Genomic DNA, 14795 nt, shown 5'->3' with positions numbered 1-14795 from the left:
GGAGGAGGGAGAGGAGAGTGTGTCCGCGGTGTGATGGACCCTTCACTATGTTGGCTGCTTTTGTTAGACAGCGGGAAATATAGATGGAATCCATGGAGGGAAGGCAAGTTTGCTTGATGTTTTGAGCTGCTTTCACCACTTCCTGCAGCTCCTTGCAAATGAAGAAAGAGAATAAAAACAAGGAACTTTATAAGTGATCAGGAGGAACGGGTTAGTGTTTAATTCTAAGTAGAATAGTCTATGTAAAAAGATAGCTACACCAGTATATTTTGCTGCCTGTTGTCATTTAGATAGTATCTAATTTATTCCTAATTATATGTTCAGCGCTTTGGATCAACATGTGTTGTGTTAAATGTGTGACAGAAATAAACTACTACTAATGCCTGAATTGGGATACTGTTAAGTTCAGCAAAATATCAGAAGATATATGAGCAGAATTAGGCTTTTCAGCCCATCGAGATTGTCTCGCCAATTAATCGTGAGCTCATCCATTTCCCTACTCAGCCCCACTGCTTGGCCTTTTCCCCATTACTTTTGATGCACAATTTCTGCCTTAAATAAACCTTATGACTTGGCCTCCACGGCCACCTGTGGCAACAAATTCCATAGATTTACCACCCTCTCACCAAAGAAATTCCTGTTCCATATGGATGCCCTCCAATCCTGAAGTTGTGTCCTCTCCCACCATGGGCAACAAACTTTCTACATCTATTCTGTACATGTCTTTCAATGAGATTCCCCCCTCATTCTCCTAAATTCCAATGAATACAGACCAAGAGCTGTTAAATGCTCCTTACATGATAACCCTTTCATTCCCAGAATCATGTTTGTAAACCTCCTCTGAACCCTCTCTAATGTCAGCAAATCCTTTCCTAAATGAGGAGCTCAAAACTGCTCACAATACTTCAAGGGAGGTCTCACCAGCATTCTATAAAGCAGGGGTGTCAAACTCAAATTCACGGAGGGCCAAAATTAAAAACTTGGACTAAGTCGAAGGCCGAACTAAATATTTATTGAAAATTTTCAACAACATCTGCATGTTTTCTCTTCTTTCAACATATGTAATGTTAAACTTTTTCTTATTAAAATAAATGTTTAATAATAGTTTTGGATAAACTCTTTCCAGAAGCATTAACAAATGAGAAATAAAATATTCAATATATATTTCTCTATAGAGGATTTGTCAAATGTTGCTAGTGTGCTGTTGAATAGTAAAATCTGAGGGCTATTGAGAATGTGGGAGAATAACATGATTCCTGAAACAATCAAATGGGTGACTGATTGTGGGCATGAACTCTAGCAGGGTTATTTGCCATGCCCTTTTTCCATTGGTACAGATATCCTTTGATTGACACACTTTTCAAGTTTTATGCCTAATGAGCTTGTATCCAGGTGCAGGACCATTTTTAACCAGGAATATATTTATCACTGTGACATGAAACTATTGGAAGATCGTTTTATCCTGAGATTAAAGTTCATAATCCTTACTCAGGCCTGTGTGCGGGAGGGCGGGGTTTGCGGACGATCGGGTTGGACAACGACAGTGGAGGGGCATCAGCTCTCGCTGCAGGGCAGCATCTCGGCGGATCAGCGGCCCCGTCACCGTGAGTCGCGGGTCGGCCTGCAGCAGGGAGGGGGAGTGGGCAACGGTCCTGGCGAGGTCAGGCCCGAGGCCTCTGGTTCCGGGCGCTGGGAAGCGGCCTTGGCTTCCCCTGACACCGGCCAGGCCCCAAAATCAGAATCCACGGTGAGACCCTGCAACGTAAACAGAGGAGGTGGGGGCGATTAGCGGGCTGACGCCAATGCATTCTGGGATTTATAGTATTAGCTGTGCATGTGCTATACTGGCGCGGCGGCCAGCGGGCCACCTCTAATACATTTTTGAAATCATCTTGCGGGCCAAATATAATTATATCGTGGGCCAAATTTGGCCCACAGGCCAGAGTTTGACATGTGTGCTATAAAGCCTCAACATCACATCCCTGCTCTTGTATTTTATTCCTCTTGAAATGAACACTATAATTTGTCTTCTTCACCACTGCAAGTTTACCTTCAGGTTATCCTTGCATCTGGGTATTTTCAGTTTTCTCCCCATTTAAAAAAATAAGTCTGTCCATTTATTTTTTTCTATGAAAGTGCATGGCTGTACACTTTCTGACATTATTTCATTTTCCACCTCTCTGCCCATTGTCCTAATCTGTCCAAGTCCTTCAGTAGCTTCTGTGTTTCCTCAACACTACCTGCTCCTCCACCTATCTTCATTTCATCTGCAAACTTGGCCACAAAGTCATTAATTCCATAATTTAAATCATTAATACACAACATAAAATGAAGTGGCCCTAAACCCCGACCCCTGTGGAACCCCGCCAGCAACTAGCAGCCAATCAGAATATGATCCCTGTATCCCAACTCTCTGCTTCCTACCAATCAGCCAATGCTATCCCCATACTCGTATGTTTCCTGTTGTACCATGGGCTTTTATCTTGTTAAATAGCCTTCTGTGTGGCACCTTGACAAAGGCCTTCTGAAAATCCAAATACACAGCATCCACCGTATCTCCCTTATCCAGCCTGTTTGTCACTTCCTCAAAGATTCCAATAGCTTCCCTTAAGGAAGCCATGGTTGCTTTGGTCTATCCTGTCATATGCTTCCAGATACTCCATAATTCCATCCTTGACAATCGACTCCAATATTTTCCCAACTACTGATGTCAGGCTAACTGGCCTATTATCTCTTTTCTGCTGCCTCCCTCCTTTCTTGAATATTTGTGATTATTCAGTCCTCCAGAACTGCCAGAATTTATTGATCTCTGAAATATCATGACCAAGGCCTCTACAATCTCTACCACTATTTATTTCAGTACCCAAGGTGTGATCCACCTAGTCCAGGAGATCTATCCACCCTTAGACTATGCAGCTCTCTGAGCACTTTCTCCATTGAAATAGTAACTGCACTCCCTTCCCTTCCCTGATACCAATCATTATTATTTATCTAGTGTCACTTTCTAGTGGCCCTATATCTAAACTCACCTCTCTTCTACTCTTTTTCTCCTTGATGAAGCTTTTTGTATTCTCTTTGATATTGTTTGCTAGCATTCTTTCATGTTTTTTTGTTACCTTTTACCAGTTTTTAAAAATCCCAGTCCTCTATCTTCCCACTAGTTTTTGCTTCCTTGTATGCTCTCCTTGTTTTTTGCATTGTCTTCGACTTCCCCTGTAAGCTACAGTTCTAACATTTTTCTATTTCAATATTTACTTTTTTTGGTATTTTTCCTGCACCTTCCCCATTTCTTGCAGAAACTCCATCCATTGCTGCCATGCCGTCTTCCTACTAGTGCCCCCTTCAAATCTACTGTGGTCTGTTCCCCTTTCATGCCTTTGAGTAAATCCCTTTACTTCACTGTTTTTAGCCTTGTTATAGCCTTGTTATGGCTCCAATTGCTCAATCATGTTGATATCTCACTGCCCCCTCATGGTTCCTTTACCCTAAGCTCTCTAAACACCTCATGTATGACACAACAGCCAATCCAGTACAGCTAATCTCCTAGTGGGCTCATCAGCAAGCTGCTCTAAAAAAAAACCCATCTTGTACGCTTTCTACAAAATCTCTCTTGAGATCCAGTCCCGACCTAGTTTTCCCAATCTACGTGCATGTTCCCATGATCACCATAACATTGCCTTCTGACGTGTCTTTTCTAGCTGCTCTTGCAAGAGGTTGTCCACATCCTGGCTACTGTTTAGTGGTCTGCATATAACAGCCAACAGCATTTATACACGCTTGCCATTTTAAAATTCTTTATATTCTGATCCTTTATCACCTCTTTGGAATGCCACATCACCCCATCTGCTCACATGCCTATCCTTTCGATAGACTGTGAATCCTTCAACATTCAGCTCCCATCCTTAAGCCACGACTCCTTGATGGCCACAGTGTTATTATGCATGCCAATCTGTAGCTATTGCACAAGGTTATTAACAATTTATTGTATGGCATGAATTTAAATACAAAACATTCAGGTCTTTGACTCTGTCCCAGTTGCATTGCCAATCATCCCATTGGCTGCAATTTCCCCCTCTCTGCCTGTCTTTCTTCATAAACTCCCCACCAGCCATCCCTACTTGTGCTCCAAGTGAAGTGCCTCTTCACTTTGGTTCCCATCCCCCTGCGAAGCTAATTTAAACCCCACCTCCCAACAGCATTCGCTAAAACCTCCCTACCAGGATATTGGTTCCCCTCAAATTCAAGTGCAACCCATCCCCAGAACAGGCTCCAATGATTCCAAGAACTTGAACCCTTGCCCCCTGCACCAGCCACACATTGACCTGCACTGTCTTCCTGTCCTGACCTTCCTTAGCTCGTGACACTGGGAGTAATTCTGAGTTTACCGTCTTGGAGATCTTGCTCTTCAGCCTCTGACCTACTTCCATAAACCTACCTTCCAGATCCCATACCCGACTCCTACCTATGTCATTGGTACCAATATATACCATGACCTCAGGCTTCCCCCTTAAGAATATTCTGCACCCATTCAGAAACACCCTGGACCCAAGCAAACACGAAGCAACATACTATCCTGGAGGTTTTTTTTGCAGTTACAGAATCTCCTTTCTGTTCCCCTAACTATTAAGTCCCCTATACAATCAGTCTACCTGATTCCAGCCTTCGTTTCTGAGGCTCGGAGCTGACCACAGCACTGTTGGCCTGGCTGCTACTGCCTAGCCCAATACTGCTCATCCCCGTCAGCAGTATCTAAATGCATATCCTTGTTGCTGAGGGGAATGGCCATAGGGGTACCCTGCATTGCTTGACTGTTATCCAGCTACCTGCCTCCTGTGTGTGATGGATCCCTGTAACTCCTGTCTATCATCCCCACAGCCTCCCAAATGATTCAGAGTTCATCCAGCTCCAATTCCCTAACTCAGTTTGTAAGGAACTGCAGTTGGATGCACTTTTCACAGATAAAGATATCAGGGATAGTGTTGTCTTCCCTGACTATCCACATTCTGTTAGAGGAGCATGTCCCTGCCCTGCCTGTCATTCCCACTGATCAAGGCGTTAGAAAAACCTGTCCTGACTTTACCTCAATTCCTGTACTTTCTCCTCAGCCCCTGCTCTCCAAATCCACTCGAACCAAACTTCAAAGCCCCACTCCTACACTAGGCCGCTCTATACTGGCCGCTCCTCTTGCATTTCCCTTTTTATCTGCTACAGCTAATTGGTCAATGGAGAGATGTAAATGAGTAACTACCTTTCCTGCTACCTTTTGAATACTCTCGCAGTCCTGGAAGGGAATGAAAAGAATGCTATAATCTTGAAAGTAGTTAGAACTTTGGAAAGAGTGCAAGGGAATTACCAGCATGGTCAAAGTGGGCCAAGCACTGATGCATAGTGAGTTTGGAGTAGTTAGCACTAATCTTAGAGCAGAGAAGGTTATGGTTATGTATTACAAAGTTCAAAATTTTTAAAGAGTCACAAACAAACAAGTAAAATTTGTCTCCACAGGTAGCATTTCATATGAACAGAATGGTCAAGCATTTCTGAGCAAGGAGTGACAAGAACAGAGTTTAATGAGTGGACAAGAGTATTTCACTTGCCTCATCTAGGATTCCATTATAACCCTGTTCTGTGTCCCCAATTCACTCAGTAACAAGAAGCTATGGAAGAACCATGGTTAGTATAGTGATTACCACAATACTATAACAGTGCCAGCAACCTGGTTACAAATCTAGTGTTGTCTGTAAGGAGTTTGTACGTTCTCCCCACATTGTGGTTCACCATGGCATACACAGGGTTGGTGCCAAGGAGGGCGGCCTCCACGGGCTTTTCCCCCTCCAAGTGAGTTGCTGTGCCCCTGATAGAGTCTCAGCCATTGCTAGCCATCAGACGTCATCTCCCGCATCACTAGTGCACATCAAGCGCCGCTAGCATCAAGGTTGACACACGCTCGTGACTCTCCACCCAACCCCGACCGCGTCACTAGCGTGCATCAAGCATTAGTAGCGTCTTGTGATGTTTGATGCAATAAAAGCAGTGCCCTCATCTCTTATGTCGGGGGGGAGGGGGGGAGGTGGATGGTGTTAATTTTCATCAGCAGGTGACCCCTCTTCCCCCCCACTGAACAAGTTTATGAGCCCCTCTAATATGCTAATGCCGTCCTCTAACATTTGTTCTGGCGCCGAACCTAGGCATACATAGGAAAAGAACAATATGGGGAGTTGAGAAAGATGCTGTAAAGTAGGACCTCAAGGATGGTCATCTCTGGATTTCTGTGAGGGCAGAAATAGGGAGTTACGGCAGATGAATGCATGGCTGAAGAGTTGGTGCCGCAGATTTGTGGATCATTGGGATCTCTTCTAGGGAAGGTCTGACCTGTACAAAAAGGACGGGTTGCATCTGAAATAGAGGGGGACCAATATCCTGGCGGGCAGATTTGGTAGAGCTGTTGGGGAGAGTTTAAGGTAGTTTTTCAGGGGACACATGGCACTGCAGGCATGTCCTTACTGGACTTGGCAGGGTGGCCTGCCTTCTGTACCTGTAACCCCCTCCCCCATAAGCACACCTAATAAAGGCCAAGAGCCCTAGTCCCCTCCCTTGGACATGAGCCAGCAGTATCTGATCAATAAAGCCTTTGACTGCCTGCTTTGTGTCTGTGAGTAGTCACTGATCGCATCACAGGATGGGAATCAGAATGAGAGGGCAGTGAACAAGGCAGAAGTTTCACAAATAGGTACTTGGCAGGAGATCAATAGGGCAAAATTGCAAGCGTAAGATTAAGAATTTAACTTGAGGAACTTTGGAAACAAAACGGAAAAGGTTGATGAATGCAGCACTAGTATTGAAATGCCAGCAGAAGAAAAATGAGATGGATGGTCTAGTAGCACAGCTTGAAATTGGCAGGTATGACATTGTGGACATCACTGAGCTGGGAACTAAATATCCATGGATATCAGAAGTGGGAGTGGGCGGTGATGAGATGTTTCTGCTGGTTATAAATGGAATTAAATCATTGCAGAGAGGGGACAGTGGATCAGAAATTATTATTCTATTGTCATGAATAAAATAGAGATAAAATATTACACAAAATTACCTTCAGTCTGCCATAAGACAGACAAAGATTCATCATTAACATTTCCCTTACAGTCAGAGAAAAAGAAGCAAAAGAGGTTCCTCTCAGAATCACTGGGTGTCTGTCGATTCGCCTCCATCATTCCCCCACCCTCTGCACAAGACTGTAGTTCAGTTCAATTCATAGGTTGCTTGAGCCAATATCCAAACCTCTGACATGATGAGGAGACCATCGATGCCCAGGACCTTCCAGGAGCCTTCTTGCCCAGAGCACCCTCTCTAATCCAGGATCCGATACTTGGTTCTCGCAAGCCAACCACCCACAGCCTTAGTATCGTAACATTTCTTTACCTCCTATGGATCCTGTTGGACTGGCTGGTTATCAAAGGTTATGAGGAGAAGCTAGGGGAGTGGGGCTCAGTGGAAGAATGGTGGAATGGCAGAGAAACTTGATGGGCTGAATGGCCTACTTCTGCTTCTATATCTCATGGTCAGATGTCTGCAGGGGTTTCCTTCAGGTACTCTGGTTTCTCCCCACATTCCAAAGATATTCCAGGGTTTGTAGATTAATGGGTCACATGGGTGTATTTGGGCTGCATGGGCACCTGGGCCAGAAGAGCCTCTTACTGTGTTGTGTCCTAAATTAAAATTAAAATAAATTAATTAAATACAATTGTTTTTATACCCCCCCAGAGGCTTAGGAAGCACTGAGAGAATTATAGAATTAGACAGGAAGGCAAAGAAGGTGTTTGGCACACTTGATTTCATTGGATGGGACATTGAGCACAAGAGTTTGTAACTCATGTTCTAGATGTACCTGACATTGGTAACACTACATCTGGAATGATGTGGGAAGTTTTGGATTGCAATATGTTGTGTGGGAAGGGAAAAGTTCATTGGGTTCAAAGAGCAACAAGTCTGGACATAGACTGAACACAGGAAGGATCTTTATTAAAACACATGTAAGGGGATCACAACAGGGATCATTGTTACTCTCAATCACAAAACACAGTCACATCAAACTTAACACGACCAATAGTGGCAACTGCTTACACTCATACAGTCACATCAGACTTAACACGACCGATAGTGGCAACTGCTTACACTCATACAGTCACATCAGATTTAATACTAATAATGCAAGCAACTGTGTACAGACTTACAAAGTTCAACCCAGTCACGTTGAACTTTACATTACCGATACTAGCAACTGTGTACAGACTTATAACAACCAAGGATTACAATATGCAACCTGCTGTTACTTGATTAGCATGGGTACAGCTCCAATGCTAACAGCCCTGTGTAGTGAACACCTTACCAACAACTCCTCCAGCATTGTCCAAAGTTCTCGACCTGGAGTGGAGCAGGGTTAATCTTGGGACCAAAGATCAAAAGAAGAAGAGCTACCAACATGTGGTGGACAACTTACTCCAGACTAAAAATGGTGGATAACTGAAACTATCTGCCAGAGGAAGTGATAGGAGTGAGAGGAAATATAATGTTTAAAAGACATTTAGAAAGATGAAAGCTTTAGAGCACACATGTCAAACTCTGGCCTGCGGACCAAATTTGGCCCGTGATATAATTATATTTGGCCCGCAAGATCATTTCAAAAATGTAATAGAGGTGGCCCACCCTGCAGCGAGAGCCGATGCTGTTTTTTGGTAATGTCGTCCCCACCATCCTCCCCCTTCATTGCACATCCTTCCCCATTGTAACACGAGAAATTGTAACACGAGAAGTCTGTCAATGTCATCAGCCAGCAAGCCGGTTGGAAGACTCCCCGCACAACCAGTCACTTCTCCCACCTGTCAAGCGGTGCGGCGGATTGGCGAGCACCTGTGATTTCCTGTCGGCGCGACGGGCATGGCAGGCTGCACACGGCCCCCGGGCAGCATGAGCCCCGCGCGACTGGCACCGGACGGCCCTTCCACAGCGCGAGCACACTTCTCCCGGTTGCCACGGCCTTCAGCGCTTGCACCCGCGCGGACCCCAGGGATGGCTGGTTCGGCCCTGCACGTGAAGAGAGAGATGGTGGCTGTCCGCAAAGGCTGATCGGCAGCGCGCTGGGCCTGAGTGGGTGGGTAAGCAGGGGTGGGTAGAGGGTGTAGGTGAGGAGTAATGGGCAGGGGAAGTTATGGTGGTGCGAGGGGCAGTTAGAGGGAGGGATGAGTAGAAGGAGGGGTGGATAGGGAAGAGGTAAAAGGGGAAGGGCAGGGCGAGTAGGGGAGGAGTGATTAGAGGGTGAGAGACAGGTAGAGGGAGGAACAGGTTGAGGGGAGAGGCAGTAGAGGGGCGTGTATAGGATGGGGTGGGTAGGGGCAGAGCAAGTGGAGTGAGGGGTGAGTAGAGGTTGGGTAAAGGACTGGTCAGGTAGAGGGATGGTGGGTCGAGGGTGAATAGAGGCCTAGAGCCTGAGGAGTGAGCAGGAAATGCTGAGTCCTGATGCAGGCCAAAATGGACACAGCCTGTGAATGCTGACTACATCTCCACAGGGACCAAATATGTTTCCCTCAGGTCAAGCAAAGGGTGAACTTGAGCTACCTACTCCTGACCTGTAACATTATCCTCCTAAAGTTATATCCTAAAGTTTAACATTAGATATGATGAAAGAAGAGAAAACATGCAGATGTTGTTGAAAATTTTCAATAAATATTTAGTTCGGCCCTCGACTTAGTCCAAGTTTTTAATTTTGGCCCTCCGTAAATTTGAGTTTGACACCCCTGCTTTAGAGGGATTGAGGAGAAAATGCAGGAAAATAGAACAATCTTCGATAGATACCTTGGTCTGAATGGATGAGTTGGGCTGAATGGCCTGTTTTCAAGCTGTAGAATTCCATGAAACCAGACCCAAAGTTAAGGGATGGGGAAGTGTTGCTCTCTGTTTTAACAGACTGGGCTGTCCCCAACAGAACTTCAAGTAAATAGTGAATGACAAGGCAGAAAGCAAGTCAGTGAGAATACTTTCTGAATTAAAAGGCTTGGGATATAAGGAAGGGCTTTACCTCAAACAAAATATGCAAGATCAATCACAAATCATTTACACTCCATAAAGGGGAAGGTGGAGATATGGGGAAGGTTATAATCTAAATGAAACAAGAAAGTCTGCAGATGCTGTGATTGTAGTAAAAACTCAGAAATGCTGGAGGAACTCAGCCAGTCTCACAGCGTCCATAAAAAGCAAAGATACATTACCGATGTTTTGGGCCTGAGCCCTTCTTCAAGGAATAAGCAGAATGAGCCAGAAGCAGGAAATCTCAGAATCCAGACAACACTTGCAGGGGGAGGAATCCAGACCAACAAAAGGTGTTAATAGGATATGATCAGGGACAAGGTAAGAATTTATCATTTCTGTGCGAAAGGAGACTGGGAAAAGGAAGGGAGCCAGAGCTGTGGGAAGGTGATGGGGAATAAGTGATGGTGGGGGGGGGAGGTTAATGAATGCAACATTAATGGCCATCTAGTTGGAGGATACCCAGTCAGAGATGAGGTGTGATTCCTCCAATTCCAGGTGGTCTCAGTCTGGCAGTACACGAGATAATGGACAGAAATGTCAGCAAGGGAATGGGATGGAGAATTGAAGTGGGTTGTCACTGAGAGATCAAAGCTGTAGCAGCGGACAGAGCCTAGGTGCTCAACAAAGATATCTCCCAGTCTGTGTCCAGTCTCTCCAATGTCGAGGAGACCACAGCAGGAGCACCATATGCAGTAAATGACCCCAAAGATTCACAAGAGGATTGTTGCTTCACTTGGCCCCAAATAGTGGTGAGGGAGGAGGTGGGGACACAAGTGATGCATCTCTTGTGGTCATAGGGATAGATCCCAAGGGGATGATTGGTGGGGAGGGAGGAGTGGATGAATCACAGAGAGAGCAGTCCCTGTGGAAGGCAGAAAGGGGAGGAGAAGGGAATATGTGTTGTGGTGGGATCACATAGTAGGAAGCAGAAATGGCGGAGAAGGATGTGTTGGACATGGTAGTAGGTGAGGACGAGGAATCCTGTCCTTCTTGTATGTGGTGATGGAGGGGGCCAGGGCAGATGTGCAGGTATTGGAGGATATGCGGGCTGAGTTAATGGTGGCAGCGGGACAGAATATTGATATATTTTTGGGAGATAAATTGGGGCAGTTTTTTAGTGAGGTCACATATTCAAAATACTGGAGCTCTACTCATGCTAGACATTTCAGAGCCAGACTGGAACAGGACAAGCTGGCAAGTTTAAGGAAAACCCCATTTGGAAGACAGGTTGTGAGTGCTTAGTTCAGCCTGGTCAAAACCCTTGTGGTTCATGCAAGAGGAGAGGACTGGCTGTCTAATGTTTCACTTGGAATAAGAGAAACAAAAAGACACTCTGTGGTGTCCTGAAAGAAAGAGGTTATCATCTGGAGAACCCTGAGGGGGCAAGTTTCATCAGCAAGACACTGAAGTGGCTGATTAAAAAGAAATCAGTTGTGGGTGTCCTGGAACAACATGAAAACTGACAAGAAACTTCCTGAGTGGTAACCATTTCCCTTTCAAGCACCAAAACCTGGCGAACTTTATAAATGTTAAATTCTGTGCACTGTATAAGAATTACCTGCAACCAGTGAACTTGGAGGAATGAGATGTGAGATTGGACTGTGAACCAGAGAACTTTTCCGAACTTACACACACATTAGATTAGAACTAGAAGAGGGTTAAGTTAGATTAAGTAAGTCAATAGAAATAAGTTAAAGTTCGATTCTATTTTCATGTTTAAAGATAATTAAAAGCAACTTTTGTTTAAGTAACCATTTATCTTGGTGAATATCTATTGCTGCTGGGTTTTGGGGTCCTCTGGGCTCGTAACAAAAGCCTAATTGCTTGAATAACTAGATCCAAGGTGAGAGAAACGAAACTGATTCTTGGATCCTTTCAAACCTGCAGACATTGCTCTTTGTTCAAAAATCCACCCTTGACTGTAGTACCTTCCAACCACAATCTTTGTCTTCACCCAAATCTGTTCAATATGATGGCACTTTTCAATTGTGTTTCCGATTCTTACCAAGGTTATAATTGACCTTCACTTTTCCCATCTTTCTTGGCCTTGTTTGTTAGTTCTGTTCCTTCTACCCTCCTCTCCTCTGTTACCTTCTGGTGGAAGTGTCCTGGGCTTGGTCACTCAAGCCTATCTATTCTTAGCCAAGCATCTTGAGCCAAGGTTTATCCTCCCACACCCTTGCTCCTCACTATTTCCTTCTTCCAGTTGCTCCACTACAGCATTCCCTTCCAGCTTCCACTGTGCAACTGCTTCAGGCCATTCTCTCAACCCCTTTACTACCCCCATGTTGATGGACGGTACATCCACTCCACATGAGGAATTGTCAAACTGTAAGAAGAATTGGGCGGACAGTTGGTGTGGTGATTAGCACAATGCCTCTACGGTGCCAGCGATCAGGACTGGAACTGAGTTCAAATCTCGCGCTGTCTGTAAGTAATTGGTGTTCTTCCCATGTCTGCATGGGTTTTCTCTGGAGGCTCCAGTTTTTTTTCCCACCATTCAAAACGTTCCGGGGGGTGTAGACTAATGAGGTGTAAATTGGATTCAAAGGGCCAAAATGACCTGTTACCATAAAAATTAAAAATTAATGGAACCCCATATTGATTCCATTTACCTTTATTTGGAAATGTATTTTACTCGAAGGGTCTAAATTCTAGAATTCCATACATTACCTAACACTGGATCAATGCCTTGAACCAGGTAGAGATCATATTATAGGTTATTTTAAGAAACAATGAAGAAGTTAAATGGGAGAATAGGGTAGGCTTTCTGCATAGAAAACTTGGATGGGTTCAATAGGTTTCTTCCTATAAGTTGTGACTTGCATATTGGCTGCATGTTGCAAATGATAATCTCCTTAAAGTGATCTGATTTACCAAGACAGAATTTTGTCAGCATCAAGCTGAAAGGTGACTCTTGAGAAATGTGTGATAATGAGAGCAGCATGAATATAATTGTCAACCATTTGAATAAACTCAAAAAAAGGATACACAGAGGAAAAGTTGGTATTCAATGAATTGAGTTGCGTTCCTTGGTCTTGGATAACTGGAATGGAGAAACCAAAAGGCTTGATAAGTTCAGGATAAATATTTGAGAGCTGATCATGCTAAATTTCCCTGAGAAAGGAACTAAATATCAAAACTAATCATTATTCCAAATCAGTTGATCAATAGAATTTTTGCATTGACCTACCGATCTGAATGAAATCCTGATCTTGCAAGACATCCCCGATGGCATTATTAGGATCCAGCAGACTCTGTCCTTGACAATGTTTCACCAGGAACTTAACTTCTTCTCCACATCCCAGGTCACCACCATCCACCTTGCCCTTTGTGTAGCGACTGAGAGCTTCTTGACCCAACCACTGGATGGTATAAGAAGAATCTTCACAGAGAACTGTCAGCCATTCATCCTTCACGCACACATTGATGCAAAGCATCATTTGTTAGTCAGAACCAACAAGAAAGTATCTCCAAACACACTCTTCCTGGAAATAAAATACATAAGTTCCATTATACATTTATAGTCATTGTCCATTAAAAATTAACAGTGTTTGTTGCAAATATTCATGGTTAATCATCAAGCCTTCTTGATCTGCTAAAAACAGTTGCAAGGAATGATTAGAGGAACTTTTAATTATTTTTATTTGGAATTAAATATTACACCTGATATACTTTATTTTGGGTGTATAATTAACTGAAACGAGCTGACAAAAGCAAAAAGAAAGCAGGCATGGCTGAGTCTGGCCAAAAGGTTACTTAGTACATTTCTTTATTGCTGGGTTGTACAAGTGAGGAAGAGAGACACAGTAACAAAGTGGGTGGAGCTTCTGCCTCAATGTCCAGAAATCTGGGTTCAATCTTGACCTCCCTAACCTTCCACCTCACCCCTTCTGACTTTCCATACTCCACTCTCTGACCTCCTAATCCCACCTCCCCCAACACCCTCCACCACACCGACTCCCACTCTGATCCCTGCTTGATTTTCATCATCCTCTCTGACCATCCCCTCTCTGAGACAGAGCACTCTGTCCGCAGCAGAGGCCTTAACCTTCATCCCCATCTGCTCACACCTCATTGAGTTCTGCGCATGCCACCATGCCAAACTCTTCTTCAGTCGCCTCCGTCTCCAGGCTTTCTCCACGACTGTGACCCTTCCCCCACCCCCCACCCTACCCAAGTCCCCTTCTCCCACTATAAGCCTTCTTCCTCCTCTCAGCTGTCTGCTCTGGACCATTTTATTTCTAACTGCCACCAAGCATTCAACTGAATCAACTTCACTCCCCTCTTATTCTCATTTCACCTCCTCTGAATGCTCTGCCCTCCACTCTCTCCTCAACAATCCCAACCTCATCATCAAATCCACAGACAAGGTTGGTGCTGTTGTGGTCTGGCGGACTGACTTCTATATTGCCGAGGCCAGACGACAGCCCTCAGACACACCCATTCCACAGGACCCCACCATAGCACATCAAGCCACCTTCTCCAACACCATCACCTCTGGTGACTTCCCTTCCACAGCCTCCAATCTTATTACCCAAGATACATAAATCCATTCATCAGGGAAAAACCATTGTTTACGCTTGCTCTTGGCTCACCAGACTAGTTTTATCTTTTCTCACCTGGTCCAATCCATCCCCACCTACATCTATGATACCTCACATGTCCTCCATCTCTTCAATGACTTCAAATTCCATTTCCCTGAACTGTTCTGC

The 14795-nt window shown here is 44.5% G+C and overlaps 1 protein-coding gene across 1 annotated transcript in view; it reads right to left on the bottom strand.

The window, feature by feature from the left end:
* LOC138748623 (histidine ammonia-lyase-like) overlaps positions 1-13520 on the bottom strand; it is a 62955-nt gene extending 49435 nt beyond the window's left edge. Inside the window, 2 exon segments of the mRNA XM_069909140.1 lie at positions 2150-2178; positions 13274-13520. Of these exon segments, the coding sequence (XP_069765241.1) occupies positions 2150-2178; positions 13274-13520 (276 nt within the window).
* Between the last annotated feature and the right edge of the window lie 1275 nt (positions 13521-14795).

The sequence above is a fragment of the Narcine bancroftii genome, chromosome 13, assembly GCF_036971445.1.
Source record: "Narcine bancroftii isolate sNarBan1 chromosome 13, sNarBan1.hap1, whole genome shotgun sequence".
Lineage (NCBI taxonomy): Eukaryota > Metazoa > Chordata > Chondrichthyes > Torpediniformes > Narcinidae > Narcine > Narcine bancroftii.
Note: the sequence above shows the minus strand (reverse complement) of the source record. Positions and strands in the feature narration are given on the sequence as shown.